A 21,117-nucleotide genomic window follows, 5' to 3' on the forward strand; every position below is an offset into this window, starting at 1 on the left:
GGTCTATCTGTTTTTCTCACATTTTTTGATATCCTTTTCCTTATTTATAATGTTGAACTACTTGCAAATTCAGTATTGTCTTGAAAGAAATGCCCCTCAAGAGCTAAGGAACTCAATGCCTGATTATTATGGACACTAATTACAATCAAACAAGACACTGGAAGGATTCTTATCCTTCACTGCCATCTCAACCTGTGCGTGTCAACTTGAGTGTATGTTATCATTGAAGGGTGTGTATACTTTTGATCAGGGCAGTCTGTTTTAAATTATGATTAGTACAGGACACACACAGTTCTGTGATGATACATTGATTAACCTGACCAATATTCCAAAATAAAAGAAAAGTGTTATGTATTTTTCCAAAATATGGCTAACGTTTTACAAATTCTGCCAGGGGTATTTAAACATTTGAGCACAACCCTATATTTCGCTATTTAAATAGCAAATATTAGACATGAACAAAAGGGAAATCAGATAGCACTTGCATCCAGCTTCTGATTTCTCCCCCTTGTTCATGTTATGCATGGAACCCCTGAGCAGCTTTGTTATTTGTTATACAGAACCAGGATTAGTGTTAAAATAGTAAATATTGCCTTAACATAGACAATACATGCTACTAATCCTTATATCATAACCTCATACTAAAACAGAAATAAATCAGGAAAGGTTTCACTTAGAAACTTACCTAAATAGTTGTTACTTTTTGTCATCTCTGTCACATTTATTTTTGTGGCACCTTCTGGAATTTCCACAACTTTATGGTATCCTACTTTAGTTAATACATGTTTGAAAACTCCAGAGACTACTTTACAAGCGGTGTTATCTCCTCCGCAGACACCACATTTGTCAAGCACTTCTGACCCCAAATAGTCATCACAGCCAATATTCTGGGGGAAAAAAACACATAAAAGCTGTAAAATAACAAGTGCACATATGTGTATAAAGACAATTTAGCAGGAAAATTCGGTAAGTACAATTCATACTTTACTACAGAATGAAATGTAAATTAGTATTCAATTTCATTATATTGTGAACAAAATCTTACTTTGAGAAGGTTTTTCTATAAATACATTAGAGGATATCAACTAGCCTTTGACATCACCAAATAACTCTCTGCAATATGTCATGCATTTACTAAATGAACGCATAATGTCATTTTATTAAAGATATATATAGAGTTACACTTCCTCACACTTTCACCTCAGCAGCACACACCTGACAGAATACGTAACAATCGTTCATAACAGACATTGCTAGGTTGGAGATGCCAAGTTCACCAGCTGGAATGGTCCTGCTGTGAATGAAGTTATTGTTCCTAGTTATGGCAGCAGCTTTCTGCATTGGCTTTTAAAGACTGACCGGCCTAAATGCACATAATTGCATGCGAAAAGGATACTGCTAAGTTTAGAAAATCCACGACAAGCATCAAGACCCAAGAAGGGCCTTTCGAACAATATTACTTCATGTTTAGAATGTCAAGTTCAACCACAATTCATGCATAGATTACATTTCCAATCGGACATTTCCGTTGCTAAAGACAGTGAATACTTTCCTTTAGGTTAAAGGATTGCTATAAAATACTACATAAGTAAACCTACTTCATCATAATGACGAGCAGCACAGGAAGACACTACAGTTGTAACTTTATTACAGAGATTTTTAAGGGACAAATAATATTTTCATGGTATTGGTGCACCAAGTAGTAAAAATAGCTATTGGAAATACCAATAAAATAATTTTTATTTTGTGTTATCAAGGCCTGTTAAATCTGTATTTCATGTACGGATATGCTATGTGCTACACATGTGTGATCTTTAATGTCTGATTTAATTGCCTTGTTCCCTAAACATTGTTATTAGATACTGTCCAAAGTTTATTACAGTTTTTTGATGCTTTGTGTACTCTTTGCTGATTACAGTCACAGGAGTATACTGTACAGTTATGTTAGTCTGACACATATTAAGTGCACAATTCCAGAAGTGGCTACCTATTTGAATCATTGACAATGGATCTTAATTTGTAATTCTAAATCAATGTGAATTTATGCACCAGAACTGTAGGTCCTAACAATGGAAAGATAAGGAACATAAATGGGTGTTCTGTATGTTAGGAATGCTTTGTGTTGGTGGGTTTAGTTATCAAACTCAATCTCATGAATTGTGAAAACTAACTTTAGTCATTCTCTAAAATTGTTAGTGTTCACCCTGATAAATCAGTCCCTTGGCAGCTGTCCTATGTATTAATCCAAATACACAGTGAAGAGATGTTTTGTGCAAGACACGTCAGTATGATTTTGCTACTGTACTTCCGAATGTAAACTGAGATTATTAAATGAAAAATGGGTCAAATCTATAAATCAGGTATATTTTACCTTTAAAGGTCCAATAAACTAGAGGTATGGGATCCATTATCTGGAAACCAGTTATCCAGAAAGCTCTGAATTACAAAAACGTCGGTCTCCCATAGACTCCATTTAATCCAAATAATCCAGATTTTGAAAATTGATTTCCTTTTTCTCTGTAATAATAAAACAGTACCTTGTACTTGATTCAAACTAAGATAATTAATCCATAATGGAAGCAAAATCAGTCTATTTGGCTAATATAATGTTAACATGATTTTCCAGTAGATTTAAGGTAAGAAGATCCAAATTACAGAAAGATTTCAGAAACCCAAGTTCCTGAGCATTCTAGGTAACAGGTTCACATACCTGTACTTCGTAAAGTTTTTCCAATGTATTTGTCAGTAGAATTTAATAGAAATAACTTTCCCGTGCATTGTTTACTTATCCTATAAAGGTCTCGCTAAATTGAATTCCGCATTGTATAGTAACCTAATTGTTCTTTCCCTTCTTGCCATAACATTCATGTCTTTTTCAAAGTCCCTGGTAGTTTGATAATCCCGAACAAGAATGCAGATGGGAATTTAGGCATCTATCGGTCAAAAGGAGTGTGACCCGATGCAAGTGGCAGTATATTCAGCCAGATATGGAAGACACTAGATGAAGCAGGAACTGGAACCATAGTTTCTCAAACCCTCAACAGATATACATTAAATCTGTGTGTAGCATACTGCAGGTACAATATACTGCAAAATCTACTTATACTTTTAGTGAACTGAGGTTAGTTTTTTTTCACAATGGAAATGCCTTAATATAGGATGCCAATTATTCTCCATCAACAGAATAATATCATTAAAGAGTTAATGTTGTCTATATCAAAACAACTTCATTATTGGTGAAATATTTGGAGGAACCAAATTTATTATTACCATTTTTGCACTGTTATCACACTTGTTTGCGCCATGCTGTGAACATTGTCCTAAATGGCACACCAGTTATTGCGGCACTCCAATAAAAATATTTAACGCCCAGACTGTCTTTCATTGTTATCCAAGGAATACATCCATGATGGTGTTTCTTGCATTCCGTGTCAAATGTCTGTTTGTTATTATGAGACAAAATACATGGAAGGAGTTTCACTCAACAAAGAAATACAACAAACACCTACCTGCACAATTGTGTTTATTTTTCCTAGCCATTCATTTAGAATGTAATAATAACACTTAAATCATTCATTTGTTTGAACAAGAATACTATATTGGAAGCAGGCTATATCTTTAACTTTGTTCATGTGAATGCAGCAAAAGTGTTCAAGAAAATTATTTTTGTTTTGTTTTGTTTTGAAAGGCTACAAAATGAAATCTATTGTACCCATCAAACAGCTATGTAGTTCTGGAAACTTGCACATAGTTCTTTCTACATGATCAGTTCAGATCTTAAAAAAATATCTGCATTAAAATTCCATTTTACCCATACCTACTCTATTTTAAACCACAAGAACATTTTAGAGCAGGATATACTAGCCCAAATATACAGTTAAATACGCAGGGGACAACATAGCTCCACTGTAATTTACCAAGGTATTCGCTACATACTGGCTTTAAGGTCCCCATGGTCAAACATGGTCTGAGTTCCCTTGTGCTCATAAAAAGTTTACAGATACAGGTATGGGACCTGTTATCCAGAATGAGACCCGGAGCTTGCTGGATAACAGATCTTTCCATACGAGACAATTAAATAAAATAGGCTGGTTCTGCTTCCAATAATGATTACGTATATCTTAGTTTGGATCAAGTACAATATACTGTTTTATTACTACAGAGAAAAAGGAAATCACTTTTAAAATTTGGATTGTTTGAATAAAATGTAGTCTATGGGAGACGATCTTTCCTTAATTCGGAGCTTTCTGGATATCAGGTTTCTGGATAACAGATCCAATACCTGTATATGAAAACACTAAGGCAGCAGCAAAAGCACATACTTCCCTCCTCACCTACAGATGAAGCCACTTGGATTTGTGAGATAAATGCGTCATGACTCATGGTTAATTGAAGAAACTGCGTTATCTAAAGTCATCTTAACTCATTTAATGCATTTAACCTTTCCATTAGCATACCAAAGCACCATTGTGAACAATGGTGAATGCTTTAATTAGATGGGATGTTGTGACGCAGTTTTCTGTGTTAAATGAGATAAATGGGATATCTGTGTTTAGTTATTCTGTGTCAAACAGACAAACCAAAGTGGCTGCATCTGTATGCTCATGTTTGGCCAGGGGAGAGGAGAAGGGGCAGTTTTGGCAGAGGAGGGGGTTTGGGTCGCCAGCCCAGTCCGACACTGGTTTCATGAAAATTGAGAAGAGCAACTACTCACCTCACTAGGGAAGAGTGATCTTTTTTGTCTGCTACAGTTTTGCTAAGCAACAAAATATTTTCACAAATCTGTGTTAGCATTTAACCAGGCATGTGTTTTGCCAGAAAAAAATGCATTCATTTGTGCAGGGAAAAAAAGTATCAAGCCACTAAACATTATCAAGGCTTGATAAAGGGTCCTGTGAGGCCCGAAACTTTGCCTTTGTCTACTTTGTTTGAGCCAATAAAATTGCATTGGTTTTTTTGCGTTGCTGAGTTCACCAGTGCTTTCTTTCTTTCTCAGGATGTACCAAACTGTAGATTTTGCCACTACTAATATTGTAGCAATTTCTCGGATGGGTTTTTTCTGTTTTTGCAGCTTAAGGATGGCTTGTTTCACCTGCATGGAGAGCTCCTTTGACCGCATGTTGTCTGTTCACAGCAAAATCTTCCACATACAAGCACCCCCCATTAAATCAACTCCAGGGCTTTTATCTGCTTCATTGATAGACATAACAAAGGAATTGCCACACCTGCCCATGAAATAGCCTTTGAGTCAATTGTCCAATTACTTTTGAGCCCCTGAAATGAAGTGATTGTGTTAAAAAAGGCTTTAGTTCCTCACATTTTTGTGCAATCTTTTTGTTCAACCTACTGAATTAAAGCTGAAAGTCTGCAGTTCAACTGCATTTGAGTTATTTCTTTTAAAATCCATTGTGGTAATGTACAGAACCAAAATTAGAAAAAAAGTTGTCTGTCCAAATATTTATGGACCTAACTGTATTATTTTTTGCCACAATCTGCAATGTGTGTGTGTGCAATGATGGGCTGACAGCATGCTTGTCTGAGCAGTCATATACAACACAGGGTGGACAGGAGCAGATCAGCCTTTTCTCCTCTAGTGTATATACTGTACACCAATGAAGAAAACACTGTGTGTGCCACCAGCTTAAAGCTGCAGTTATACCATCTGTCATCCATCAAGCACAAGGCACATATGGCAGGAGGAAAACTCAGCATCAGCAACAAATAAGCAATGTTGTGTATGTAGCCTATGGTGATATAAATGTTTGGAATAACTGGATTTAACATCATAATTACAATTTACTGTTTAATAATGCAATTACTATTTGAAAAAGAAAAAAACAGGAAGCAGTTTTCATAATTTGTTGTAAGTGGGTGCTTTTATTTATATTGCATACATCCCAACTGTCCCTTTTTCGGAGGGACAGTCCCACTTTTGGCAGCTCAACCTGCAAGTCCCTCATTTGTACTGGTCCCTATTTTCTCTGCACTGAACAGCCAGAAAAAGAGACAAAGTTTCTCACTTAATTGGCTTTTAGCAGAGAGCACAGAACAGCTAACAGGTGCAAATAAGATACTTTGTAACAATTTTGAGATACAAAAAAACTGTTTAGATAGGGAGAAATATTTTCAAACTTTCACGACCTGCCAAATTTTGTAAAATAAACATGGTAATTAGGGAGTGTGGCCACAGAAAGCGCTGAATTTCGCTGTTCTATTTGCGGTAAAAAAAATTGTCCCTCTTTTTACTTCCAAAATTTTGGGAGGTATGATAATGTATTTATTTTTTTCTTTGCTCTTTCATTACAAATATCAGGGTCCTTTAGGTCAGTTGAACACAACCAACTGTATTCTAAAAGACAGCACAGCTCATTAGATTCAGTCAAGGAGAAGTGATGATGTAGGTCTCGTTTAAATACAATTTCAATAAAACAGGCACGTGAAATCACAAAGCCTATAAAAACTTTATTTTTATCAAAGAGTGTCACAACTTGCAATAAACTCATGATTATATCACAACTTGCAATAAACTCTTGATTATAACGTATAACATATGCTCCATGTAAACACATATTACCAGTCTTAAACTGGATATGACCACAGATGCCTCTGCACAAGGCTAAATGGAGGGTTGTTTAGGGATAGATATCACAGAAATCAAATTTGTGCATACCACTGTATGCTGTGGCTGAAAAGCTCACGCTGAACTGTTAACATCTGCTTCCATTTTAAATAGAGATGAAATTGTCTAATTCATACAGTTCACATAATAAAATCTCAGTGGTCAAGTGGTTATCCAATAATGTCAGAAACCACTCACTAGCCTGATCTGCAAATAGAAAAAACAGTGTGAACTATTAAGTGAAAGGATAAGGTAACAAAGCAAGGACATCAAGGATGATTCATGATGTACAGGTAGAATAACATAAATTCTTCTCATTGTTGGGCTATAGGGAGATTCTGGAAGTTGTAAGATAAAGGAAACCCTCCCTATTAAGTCACTAAATCCGGCTGAGAAATGGCAATCTGAGATAGTGAACTTCAGGAATGCACACATATTTTAAGGAAAGTTATACATACAGTACATCCTTGGTGTAATATTCAATATATAAAAAAGTTGGGATAATTGAAAGTTGTATATGCACTTTGGATTTACAAAGGTGTGTAGTGTTGGGTCTACATTTGATCTCTAAAACCATTATCAAGCTTAAAACGTGAACATCTTTGTGTCTCTAAAGGTGGCCGTAGACGTAACAATTAGATCTTTCATGGAAAAGATCGTTCCAGGAAAGATCGTTGATTTCAACACACACGTGTAGAACTGAATTGTCAGATTTAAAGGTAGAAACAATAAAATTCTACCTGTATCTGATGATTAGAACTAACAATGGCTGATGTTTGAGTTTCTTCGCCAGATCCAAATTTTCCGGCTGGCCAGATACATTGAGCTGGATACGAATAACGTACAAAAAATTTTTTGTACGATATTATCAGTGCGTCTATGGCCACCTTTACAGATATGAGCTGGTTGCTTACCAGTGACAGTGGTATCTTATGCTGAAATACACTGTCTGCTTGCCCTGGCAGCTTCTGGAAGTAAACGTCTGACCATAAGGGACACCCAGGGTCTGCAATAATACAACCATGGAAAACTGCTATTCATAATCTTAAAATATAACAATAGTCTGTGTTTTCATATACTGATATTAAAGGAGAAGGAAAGCTACGGAGGCATTTTATTGCCAATAGATTAGCTGCAATAGTGCAAGCTAGAATGCTATATTTATTCTGTAGAATGTTTTACCATACCTGAGTAAAAAGCTCTAGAATCTCTCTGTTTGTTTAGAATAGGAGGTGCAGTATTAATGTGGTGTGACATCACTTCCTGCCTGAGTCTCTCCCTGCTCTGGGCTCAGATTACAGTAGAGAAGGGAGGGGGGGGGAGAGGAGCAAACTGAGCATGCTCTTGCCCAAGGCAATGAGGTTTAAGATGAAGGCAGGAAGTCTGATACAGAAGCCCATGAGTACACAATAGAAGGAAAGAAATGAAGTGTTTCTTTTGACAGGGGACTCAGAGCAACATTACTTTGGGGGTTTACTGGTATATTTAGATGGACCTTTCTGATAAGGCTTACTTAGTTTTAACCTTTCCTTCTCCTTTAACACATTACTATAATTCATAGGGTTGTGTTAGTATCACTAGTAGAAAACAGATGTGTAAGAATGGGCGAATCTGAATTTGTGTGTATTGCGTATCCATTCGCACATACATGCTGCGTGTCCATTCAAGCATGAGTGCACATCTACTAAGCGATCCAGAATCGTCTAGAATGCCTGGACAGCAGTTGATTATATTTCACTTCATGTTGAAGTGCACAACCTAAAAGCACAGCTTGGTTGGGGGCCTTCCTTAACATTGTTTGGTATAAACCAATGATCCCCAACCAGTGGCCTTGGATGTTGCTCCCAGTGGCCTCAAAGCAGGTGATTCTTTTTTAATTCATGACTTGAAGGCTAACTTTAGTTGCATAGAAACTATGTGGCTTGCCAAACAGAAGCTCCTGTAGGCGGACAGTCCACGTAGGAGCTACCAAATAGCCAATCACAGCTCAAATTTGGAACTCCAATACTTGTGCTCCTCCCCAACTTTCTTTACATTTGGCTCATGGCTACAAAAGGTGTTATAGAGTTACCTAATTTTGTTTCTCCTGTAAGAATTTATATTTGCAAAACCCCTGCAACTAAACTGCTTCTTTGAATCTGTTGTTGCTTTTACTAGTTTCCCTTTCTGGTATGGTAGTGTCAGGGAGCCGGGAGCTCCCTCCAGGGAGTTAGTCGGGATCAAGGAGGAAGCCTTCTTGAGGGTGCAAGGTCGCGGTGTCCAAGGGGTTAATCCAGAGAGTAGTCAGAATCCAGGCAAGAGTTCAGGGGCAGGCAGATAACAGCAAAGTCCAAAGGCCAGGCAGGGGTCAAGGATAATAATCAGGATCAGGATAAGGAATATTAGCACACAGGGAACCCAGGAAATACTTAGGGCAAGGTTTCCTATACTTGGGCGCCATCCTGGCGTCTAAACAGGCTTTTTATTTGAATTTGGCGCCTTAATGACGTCGGCGCACTGACGTCATCGCGCCGGCGCCGCTTACCCACGTGGCGGCCATGGGCGCCGCCATCTTGGGAGCGACGCCGGCAGGAGAGGACGCGCCGCCCGGAGCTCCTGGGCCTGCTCCGGGCGGCGATCGTTACAGTACCCCCCCCTTCACGGGGGGCCTCCGGACCACCAGGACTTGGCTTCTGGGGAAACTTGGAATGGAACTCCCTCACCAGACGAGGAGCATGGACATCAGAGTATCCTTCCCAGGAGCATTCTTCAGGGCCAAAGCCCTTCCACTTGATGAGGTACTGAAGAGACCCCCTGGAGATTCTGGAGTCAAGGATCTTCTCCACTTCATATTCTTGTTGACCATCCACAGAGATAGTAGGAGGAGGAGGCTGGACAACAGAAAAGCGGTTGGAGGTAGCGGGTTTCACCAAGGAGACATGAAACACGTTGGGAATTCGCATCTCAGGAGGAAGCTGAAGTCTGACAGCCACAGGATTGATCACCTCCAGGATGGAAAAAGGACCTACGAACCTCGGACCCAACTTAGGAGATGGTACCTTCAACCGAATGTTCCTGGAAGACAACCAGACTTTATCACCGACCTTGTAGGGAGGAGAGGGTCTACGTCTACGATCTGCAAACGTCTTAAGAACCAGAGCACTCTTCTCCAGATTGGACTTGGTTGCGGCCCAAATAGCAGACATGTGGGCTGCATGGTCATCAGCGGCCGGAACATCGGACAACACAAAGTCTTGTGGGAAGGCTTGAGGATGTTGACCATACACCGCCATAAATGGGGACCTTCCAGTGGAAGTGTGGCAGGCATTGTTATGAGCAAATTCCGCCCACGGGAGGAGATCAGACCAATCATATTGACAAAGGGAAACGTGGTTCCTCAAGAACTGTTCCAGGGCTTGGTTGACACGTTCAGCTGCCCCATTCGTCTGCGGGTGGTATGCAGATGAAAACTGAAGAACAATTCCCAGGTCTTTGCATAGGGAACGCCAGAACTTGGCAGTAAACTGTGTGCCTCTATCGGAGACGATCTCCACCGGGAAACCATGCAGGCGGAAGATGTACTGGATAAATAGCTGGGACAACTCCACCGCAGAGGGCAACTTCTTCAGAGGGATGAAATGGGCCATTTTGGAGAAACGATCAATGACAACCCAGATCACCGTGTTCCCACAGGAGGGAGGAAGTTCGACAATGAAGTCCATGGACAGGTGGGTCCAGGGACGGGAAGGAACTGGCAAGGGCTGTAGTAACCCACTGGGGCGGGAGTGGCTTGACTTAGATGTGGCACAAACATTACAAGCAGCAACAAAGTCTTTCACATCTTTGCGGATATCAGGCCACCAGACCAGGCGTCGTAAGAGTTCAAGAGTTTTAGCTGGGCCAGGGTGTCCGGCTTGCCTGGAGCAATGGGTCTGTTGCAGGATAGGCAGACGCAGCTCAGGAGGAACAAATGCCATCCCAATGGGAGTACCGGAAGGAGCAGAAGACTGACCAGCCAGGATTTGGCCGGCAAACTGTGGATACAGGGAGGCAATAATCTTGACTGGAGGGATGATTGTCTCTTGTCTCTCAGGAGAGCGGTCCACCGGAGTGAAGCTACGAGACAAGGCATCGGCCTTCCGATTCTTGGAGCCTGGGCGATAAGTCAAGATAAAATTAAATCGAGAGAAGAAGAGAGCCCACCTTGCCTGTCTGGGGTTTAGCCTCTTGAGGGACTGGATGAACTCGAGATTCTTATGATCGGTGTAAATCTGAACAGGAATCAGAGAACCCTCCAAGAGGTGACGCCATTCTTCAAGGGCGAGTTTAACAGCCAAGAGTTCTCGGTTCCCGACATCGTAGTTCTGCTCTGCGGACGAGAACTTCTTGGAGAAATAAGCACAGGGGTGCAACTTCCCATCAGTGGGGTGTCTCTGAGACAGGATGGCTCCGGCTCCACTTCAGAAGCATCAACTTCGATGCAGAAGGGTAGTTCAGGATTGGGGTGTCGGAGGACAGAAGCGGACGTGAAGGCCTCTTTCAAGGACTGAAAAGCATCAATGGCAGATGGAGGCCACAAGCTGGGTTTACCCCCTTTCCGGATGAGGGCCAGGATAGGTGCAATGCGGGAAGAGAACCCCCGGATGAACTGCCGATAGTAATTAGCAAATCCGATAAATCTCTGGATTGCCTTGGTACACAGCGGGAGAGGCCACTCCTGGATGGCAGACACTTTCACGGGATCCATCTCAAATCCCTCAGGAGAGATAATGTATCCTAGGAAGGGGATCTTAGACACCTCGAAGACGCACTTCTCCAACTTGGCGAAGAGAGAGTTCTTCCTCAAACGAGAGAGTACCTCCTTCACCTGGGAGCGATGGCTTTCTAGGTCTTTAGAAAAGATCAGGATGTCGTCCAGGTACACGACTACGAACCTTCCTAGGAGATCCCGGAACACATCGTTAACAAACTCCTGGAAGACGGCAGGGGCATTGCAAAGGCCAAAGGGCATAACGAGATATTCATAGTGCCCGTCACGAGTGTTGAAAGCCGTCTTCCATTCATCACCCTCACGGATGCGAATGAGGTTGTACGCCCCACGGAGATCCAACTTAGTGAAGATTTTAGCCCCCTTCAATTGGTCAAAGAGTTCGGCAATCAAGGGCAAGGGATACCGGTTCTTAACCGTAATCTTATTAAGACCCCGGTAGTCGATGCAAGGACGAAGGCCTCCATCCTTCTTTTCCACGAAGAAGAATCCAGCCCCGGCAGGAGAGGTAGAAGGGCGAATAAACCCCCGCTGAAGATTTTCTTGGATATACTGCTTCATAGCAGTGGTCTCCGCTGGAGAGAGAGGATAAGTACGACCTCTAGGGGGCATGGTTCCAGGCAGGAGATCGACAGGACAATCGTATTGTCGATGTGGAGGAAGGAATTCTGCAGACTTCTTACAGAACACATCAGCGAATTCCTTGTAAAAGGGGGGTAGAGTCTTCAGATCAGACAAAGAGATATTCACCCTCCGGAGGGGTTCAGCAGGAAGGCAGTGCTGCTGGCAAAATGGGCTCCAACGGGAAATCTGTCCTGCGGACCAATCAATGGAAGGATTATGCAGGCGCAGCCAAGGAAGACCCAACACAACTGGAACGGATGGGCAGGAAATAATTAGGAACGAAAGTCTTTCTTTATGCAATGTCCCAACCTGCACAGGCAATTCCCCAGTCGTCATGGAGATAAATTCAGCCTCCAGGGGTCTGTCGTCAATGGCTGTGACTCGGAGAGGAGTAGACAATGGGAATAAGGGAACTTCCAAGTGTTTGGCGAACAGAGCGTCCATGAAGTTCCCAGCAGCTCCAGAGTCAATGAAAGCAGAGCCAACAATAGTCTTAGTGGCTAGGCGAATCTGTAAAGGAAGGAGAAACCTGTGAGTGTTCTCTTGAGACTTTGGAGTAGTGCCCCCTACATGTGTTACCCTAGATATACCTTGGGGAACAGAACTCGTGGGCTTCGCTGGACAAGAATTCGCAAAATGAGACTGTCCGCCACAATACAGACATAAGCCAGCCATTCGTCTACGGAGTCTTTCTTGTTCGGAGAGACGAGCCCTTCCAACCTGCATCGGTTCCTCCGGAGGAGAAGGAGGAGCTTGAGCAGCTGGAGTTTGCAAGAGAGGTCTCTGGAAGCGAGGTGCCAACACGGGTTGAAATCGTTTACAATGCTCCCTCTCTACTTGATGCTCTCTGAGACGAGTGTCCACTTTAATGGACAGTGCAATCAGATCTTCCAGCAGATCAGGGAACTCCCTGGAGACAAGATCATCTTTAATGCGAATAGACAGACCTTGATAGAATACGGCCTTATAGGCATCGTCATTCCAGGAAGTTTCAGCCATCAAAGTTCTAAAGTCAATAGCATAGTCACTGACGCTGCGGTTTCCCTGTCGGAGTTGCAGGAGACGAGAAGGAGCATTAGTGACCCGACCCGGGGCATCAAACACAGTACGGAATGTTTGCAGAAAAGCCTTGGCATCAAAAGTCAGTGGAGAATTCTTCTCCCAAAGAGATGTTGCCCACTCAAGCGGTTTGCCCACCAAACGAGACATTACATACCCCACCTTGGAACGTTCATTGGGGAAGTGCGAGGGTTGAAACTCGAACTGGATCTGGCACTGTGTAGCAAAACCTCTGCAGGCCTGTGGGTCCCCACTGAAGCGAGGAGGAGGCGGAATACGAGGCTCACCAGACGAGAAACCTGTATTAGATGAGACGTCCGCCAAGGGAGGATTTGCAGCCGCTTGGGAAGCAGGAGGCGCTGGAGGCACTCGGGAGAGAAGGGTATCGAGTGCCTGTGCAATGTGGTACTGCTGGGCTTCATATTCCTCCATGCGGGATACCAGTCCGCGGAGCGCTCGTCCGACATCAGGCGTAGCTTCCTCAGTAGGATCCATGGCCCAAGTATAATGTCAGGGAGCCGGGAGCTCCCTCCAGGGAGGTAGTCGGGATCAAGGAGGAAGCCTTCTTGAGGGTGCAAGGTCGCGGTGTCCAAGGGGTTAATCCAGAGAGTAGTCAGAATCCAGGCAAGAGTTCAGGGGCAGGCAGATAACAGCAAAGTCCAAAGGCCAGGCAGGGGTCAAGGATAATAATCAGGATCAGGATAAGGAATATTAGCACACAGGGAACCCAGGAAATACTTAGGGCAAGGTTTCCTATACTTGGGCGCCATCCTGGCGTCTAAACAGGCTTTTTATTTGAATTTGGCGCCTTAATGACGTCATTGACGTCCTTGCGCCGACGTCGGCGCACTGACGTCATCGCGCCGGCGCCGCTTACCCACGTGGCGGCCATGGGCGCCGCCATCTTGGGAGCGACGCCGGCAGGAGAGGACGCGCCGCCCGGAGCTCCTGGGCCTGCTCCGGGCGGCGATCGTTACAGGTAGTGACACTGTACTGTGCATGCCAACAAGGGATGATGCAGGAAGAGCACACAGAGATAAGGAGGTCAACTTTATATGCAACTTTATATGCCTGTGGGCCTCTGAACAAAAACTTTCCCCATACAGACGGGGTATTCTGTAATGTATTCACTAAGCTTCAATTTGAAAATAAAAAAATTGTAAGTAACCTTAACATAAGTCACCGATATATTAAGCATGTTGGTTTAAACATGTAGCTTTCACATATGGTTAGGGCAGGAAACTGCATGAACTGTGATGTTTATACTGCATTTCAATGCAACAAAGACAGAAAAGATCTACACTCTGAAAATATTACAAAGTGCTCCAGAAACAGTGAAGGCTGACAATGAAACCATTTGTGGATTGTTTATGACTGGTCTCAGCTAAAATTATATTCTACAGGAATTTTGAATGAACAGAAGAACATTTTGAAAAACCTATGAGGCTGCAATATGTTTTCATAAAATATGTTTTTAATTTGAAATCCCTTAGTATTCTGCAAAAAAGTAAATATATCTCACGGGTAGCAATTGCTGTATGGCAGTAACCCACAACAACTAATCAGAGAATAGCTTTCACTGGCCTAATGTAATAAGATTTAGAAAATGGGTTGCTACAGGCTACTGCAATAGGGAGATCTTAGCTTAGCAATATTGCTTAACATACAGTATAGAAAAGACATTTCCATATATATTTTGAACATGTGAATGTTTATATGCACACACAGATATATTATGACTGAAAATATATGGAAATTGTATTATTGCCCCTTTGCCTCAAAAGCTGAAAAAGACCCATGAAAGAAGCCTACTTGGATTAATGTAACAAATATTTTGCCTAAATATTTTGCCCAAAATGTAGTAGGACAAGGATGAAATTAACACAGGACAAGTACCTACTTTGGATGAGTAGAAGATATTTACAACAGTATTACTGGAAGAGCTGTTCCTAGGAGGAGAGTAGATCTTGTTCCTCAACTTCTATAATAGGGATGCACTCAGGCGCGCTCCAGGCTGTTTTGCCACCTGAGGCAGCGTTGGAGATCCAGGATTTGGTTCAGGATTCTGCCTTTTTCAGCAGGATTGGGATTCGGCCGAATCCTTCTGCCTGACTTAACTGAATCCTAATTTGCATATATTAGGGGCGGAGAGGGAAATCACATAACTTTTTATCACAAAACAAGGAAGTAAAAATTTTTCCCCTTCCCACCCCTAATTTGCACATGCAAATTAAGATTCAGATTCAGTTTGGTATTCGGCCGAATCCTTCACAAAGCATTCGGGGGTTCAGCCAAATCCAAAATAGTATCTCTACCCAGGACCCCACCCCCCCAAACAAAAAGCAGGCCATTATAGAATAGTGGATGCACCAAATCCAAAATAGTGGATTCGGTGCATCCCTATTCTATAATGGCCTGCTTTTTTTGCTACAGTGACTGTAGTTTGCTTTACAAAGTATATGTTTGTTTTTACTCTTTATGAAGTGTTCTAATGTTTTAGTTGTATATAGACATGATGTTGATGTGCATATAACAGACTCATTGAGTACTGAAGAAACCTTTGCTGCCAATGAACCAAAATCTCCATTATGCATGTAAGTTGCTGCTCTGGATATTTAAATTTAATTTCACATTTGCAAAAACATGAAACAATACATTTTTTACACATCTAACCTCTTATGCGCACATAGTAGTAAATATTTGATACATAATTCTACACATCTTAAAGCAACTACTCAAACACTGCTAAATGATTGATACAGCTGCCACAGTAGTATTAACAGAACAGGATAGGACTAAATATAAAATCACAACTACAAATTATTCATCACACCGATTATGGAGTACTATATTGAAAATTGGAACTGAATGTCCAATATGAACTCTATTCAATATAATTGCATAGCCATCTATGCCCAAGTACCTTTATTTTATTGTATCTTTCAATCAATGCAACACAGTTTCCCAAAAATCCTAAGGGCAAGAAAGAAGAGCCATCCAGCACACAGAGGACTAAAGCATAATTATATGTTGATGTCACTAGCTTAATATGCTTTTAATGCTTTGTTTTGTGTGCCAAATGCAGTGTAGGTGTTGCTTTCTGCAGCGGATGAAAAGGCAATCATATTTACATTGATTTTTGTATTCTGCGCCAGCATAATTTAACTCAAGGAAACCCACTGTTTAAATATAAAACAATGCAGTTGGAATAGAGGTAAACAGATGCTTTGAATTTGGTCAGTTCCAAAACTAATCACTGTTAGATTAGACTGTGTTTGGGGAGTACAGTACAGTAAGAGGTATTTTGTGAAGCCAAATGCATCACATTTCATTTGAAGGACTATAAGTAATGACTTGACTAAAGCATATTGCTTGCGCTGGGGAGCTAAAAGGAAAACATCTCTCATTCTTGATAAAGCACATCATCAGTTTTAAAGTCTATCATCCTTTGTTCCTGGATAATAATATATCCTTACGTGCTGCACAGCTAACATTCTTGCAACTGGTTTTGACCAAAATCCCTGCAGAGCAGTTTTACATAGTCCTCTCTCTTTTTTGAAGTTCTAGCTAAGACCCTGCAGAAATATCTGAATACAGATTAGTGTTGGATAGTAATGAGAATGTGTATCTAAATGCCTCCCATTACAGCCAGAGCTCAGCATATTTCATCAACAAGCTCATTTCTTTGTAGCCAGGGGAGAGCACGTGTTGCCATTTCTAAATGCAACAACAGAGTGGTAACATAAAAAACTTAAGCCAAAGAGGGACTTTTTAGTGATAAGCAATTTCAATATACTGTGTATTTGTAAAATTGTATCTCTGCCCAGAGTTTTGAGGACCCAAAATTTATTTTGCAGTGGGGATCAGTAAATTGTAGCCATGATAATATATAACTGAAAGGAACTGGATGTGTTTTCCATGTTATTTATTAAGAAGAAAAAAAAGTTTATATTTTATGTATTCTACATGTTTTTATTATTTTCTTCTACCAGGTGAATTATATAGTGAATAATGTACCCCCTGTTGTAAAATATATTATAAATCACTAAGGAGTTCAATGACCATATCAAAGCACAAGGCCGAAGGCATGGAACTCTGAGGTTACTTCTAATATCCTCGTATTTTCCAAGAAGGAGTCCTTTATTTATTATAATTTACAAGTTTTAGTGAGTCATGTGACAAAAATGACATCACTATACCTCCATTCATAACTGATGACATTTATAAGGATATACTTTACAGGATATTCATGTATTTTGTGTATTATATACCTTTATATTTTACAATAAAATACAACCGGGCATCATACTTTGTCAGGGTAAGGCTTATGAAGATTTAGAATAATAGCAAAAAAAAAAAAAAGAGTACAAATGTTACCATATCAGGTATTGCCTTATATAATGTGCTTTGTTCAGTTCTGCACATATGGGTTTAGAGCTGCACTGTTATGAAGTGATATCCCAGATATGCCAGCAACCAGCACACTGAGCTGCCCATATAAAAGTTCAGCGGCGTAACTATAGAGGAAGCAGACCTCTATAGCCAACAAGAACTCCCACACCCCCCCCTTCTCAGCAGAGTGCATCGGCACAGGGCGGATAGTGGGTGGAGTCCTGGCAGGAAGTGGGCATAGGTGGGAAGAGGGTGGGAGGATGGGGATAGTGCGCTGGGCCCGACTGAAGATTTTTTTTGCAGTAGGGCCTGGTACATTCTATTTATGCCACTGTATCAGTTAATAAATATTTACAGATAGCAGAAGTGACTGAACTTTTATTAACAGGTCACAGAACTCTAACATACAAAATAAGTGGAAATTCGCACTGAGCTATACTGAGCTTCTACAACAGTGCTTGTCAGACTTTTCAGCTGAAACTCCCCTTGGCCGGAGCCTTCAGCACTCTTCTTCGTTCAAAACAAGATTAGGGATATATCTATAGCCACAGTTACAATAATATATTGGACAAAAACATTTTTACTCTAAATTTCAAATTAGGCTTTTAGGAGTGGATGTATATAGAAAAGCCAATAAGTGCTACCTTCAAATCTTACCTTATCTGAATTCAAGCTGAGCCCGCTGCCACTGCATTCCCACTCCCAACTATATTGCTATATTTGGGTTGCTGCAAAGTGATGCAAGCAATGACTAAGCAAGTAACCCAAACCACTCAGCCAAATGTTTGCTCATCTAAAGAGAGATCAGTGAAGTCCTCCAGTAGTTTATAGGAACTACACTCCCTCTGTAAATAACATTTAAGTAAATTATTTTCTAAATTTCCCTGAGTAGCTCCTTTGGGATACAAGGGAAAAATGGAGATGGTGGTATAGGTCATAATAAGGCACTGGAGCCCAATAGTTAAGAACATAAAAATTGTTTTTTCCAAAGCAGTAAATGCGCTGGACATGGCACCTTTCAAAGTTGCAAGGATTCTTGAAAACAAACTTGTCCTTCCAAAATCCCTGGAAGCTGCAAAGCAATTTCTGTCTTGCCTGATATATTTTGATTTACCCTTTGACATACCTTCAAGACCTACAGTGAATTACCTTATAAGATGGAACAGCTGGATGTAAACATTTCAGTCCTCGTTACTCAATGTAGTTGTCATTACAGACATTGGGATATACAGTAATGCTTCTGGAGGCAGCCTTATCCAGCCTGTGGTAAACTGTTACAATCAAAGTATATTTCATACAGGGAAATACCATTAGTAGAAACAGAAAACATTTTCTTCCGCACTCTTACACATACACAGTCACCTGAAGTGCCACTCACTGGGGTCCACTAACAAACAGGAGACAAATTCATATTTATTCCTTTGGCCTGCTTATGCATGTGTACTGCAGTATAAGTAGTAATGGAAAACAGTGAATGGCCCCTAAATGTTATGGCAGCTTAAAGTTGGCAGTAATAACAGCAGATATGGGATTCGTTTTCTGGAAACCCGTTATCTAAAAAGCTGGCTCCCATAATCTCAATTTTATCCAAATAATCCAAATTTTTAAAAATGTTTTTCCTTTTTCTCTGTAATAATAAAACAGTACCTTGTACTTGATCCAAAGTAAGATCTAAAATCATCAGGACCTTAGAACCATATAAAAGTGTAAAAAATGCATTTTCATACACATGGAGAAATGTTTCAACACTTTTATAATATAGTTATAAACAAAATAAATGTTTAAATAAATACAAATATAATATCCACTCTAAATCTGGCTACAAGATATGGCTTAGCTTTCTTTGGGAATATTTCAGCATCCCATTATATTTCAGTATAAAACTGCACCTTGAGGATTTATTAAGCCGTTGGAGCTTTTACAACATAAAGTGTCATAAAGTTTGCAGAATAATAGAAAAACATCTGGGTCTCGTCTACTGTCAGACTTCAACGCACTTTACTTGTGCACAGGGATTACTAATTCCTGAGATCACATCAAATTTGACTTTGTTGTCTCATCGTTCATTTAGAGACATATTTTATTGATTATACATGGCAGTCACTTTTAGCAAAGCCTTTGTTCAGTTTTCCCACATCTATAAAGCAGACTCTAACCATCAAGTGCAGATCAGAATTACAGCTAAATATAGCACAGTGCAAGAAGTCTTCCTCAGGTTCAAGGGTCAGTCAGAGAGAAGCTCTCGATTTGAGCCCTTTCTAAAAATGGAACATGGAATACAATGGGCAGAATACCAATTAATGAACAAAATCTCAATTATTCGAATGGGAAGACATGATATGGAACCACAATTGGTTTTATACCTTGTTCTGCGCTGCCTGCACCCGGAAGCATGCAGATGCTGCGGATTTTGTTGTTGAAAAGCAATATTTAGCATTTTGCCCGAAACAGCGGCGACTGAATATCATAAAAAAAATCATATTTTTGTCACTAATCATAAGTGAAGTAAAGCAGCTTGTCTTCGATAGGGAAATTCACAAGCAGTTCTGATGTCACATCTTGCTTATTGTAGTCAGAAGAGACATGTCTTGCCAAGCAGCTCAGGAATGTTGTCATAACCCTCATGCCAATATTTATGAAACCTCAGAACTGAACAGTGAAAGGGCCAGCTATATATCAAGAGCCAGAACGGATTTCTGACTCCTGTAATAGTGTCTAGTAAACATGGGCACTCTGCAGCTCTCTGAAAATAATTCTTGCTATGCCGTTTTTAAGCGTGTGGTGGATGAATAAGAAAAAAAGAGAAGGGGGGATGATTTTTTGAACAAGCGCTGGTGCACTAAAACTTTGATTGCCAATTGAATGCACTTTATATTTATATTATTTATTGTTCAATGAATTCATCAAAAAATAATTACAAGAATGATTCACCAGTTTTGACAAAAATGTATTTATTGTAAATGATGCACAAAGAGTTACATGAACTTTTCTCTACCTAGAATTTTTTCTTTTCCTTTTCACTACACTACTATTTTGGTATATGGATGGTGCAACACAATATAACTCTTCTAGTAGTTCTTCTGTATAATTCATTTTTTTAGAGTTGTCTGCACATCTATTTTTCTCCAATCTTTCCTTTTGGGCAATGACTATTTGTTACACCTGCAGATTCCTTGCTGCCTGTCAAATTCTTTATTCTAGAGAGATCAACTATTATTAAATTGTAACCTCACTGCTTCAATTTCCAACCATTCTCTGCGATGTGTCTAAGTCACTGTGCCATGATCACTAATATCTCTGTATTTCATTTGGTTCTACTAATATTACACCCATAAAATAAACAGCACCCCTGGCTCAAGTGTACTAAGTCATAAGCCATAGTAAAAAAAGTGCTTCATGGATCTCAATGCAAAAAGTTGAGTAGTACCATTGTGTAGTGAGTCCTCCAATACCTGCAGAGCAAGAAATATAAATATAGCCTGGGAGCCGAGTTTTCCAGCTGGTAAAAGAGTATAGACTCTATCAGGAGAAATGCTTGCATCCCTCTAAAAACACACAAATTGCGGCATGACATAGGTACTTAATTGCACCACCACTGTGGTTACTCCTGGAATCAACAATTAGCTTAGAACAATCTACTACAAGTTAAAATTGCTTTTTGCTAAATCACTCCCAT

At 40.5% G+C, this 21,117-nt stretch overlaps 1 protein-coding gene across 2 annotated transcripts in view; it reads right to left on the reverse strand.

The window, feature by feature from the left end:
• thsd4.S (thrombospondin type 1 domain containing 4 S homeolog) overlaps window positions 1–21,117 on the reverse strand; it is a 309,110-nt gene that overhangs the window by 47,907 nt on the left and 240,086 nt on the right. For both annotated transcript variants that reach the window (XM_018255490.2, XM_018255491.2), the window contains one exon: window positions 686–887. In XM_018255490.2, the coding sequence (XP_018110979.1) occupies window positions 686–887 (202 nt within the window). The remainder of the gene's footprint in view (window positions 1–685; window positions 888–21,117) is intronic.

This window comes from Xenopus laevis, chromosome 3S (genome assembly GCF_017654675.1).
Source record: "Xenopus laevis strain J_2021 chromosome 3S, Xenopus_laevis_v10.1, whole genome shotgun sequence".
Taxonomy (NCBI): Eukaryota; Metazoa; Chordata; class Amphibia; order Anura; family Pipidae; genus Xenopus; species Xenopus laevis.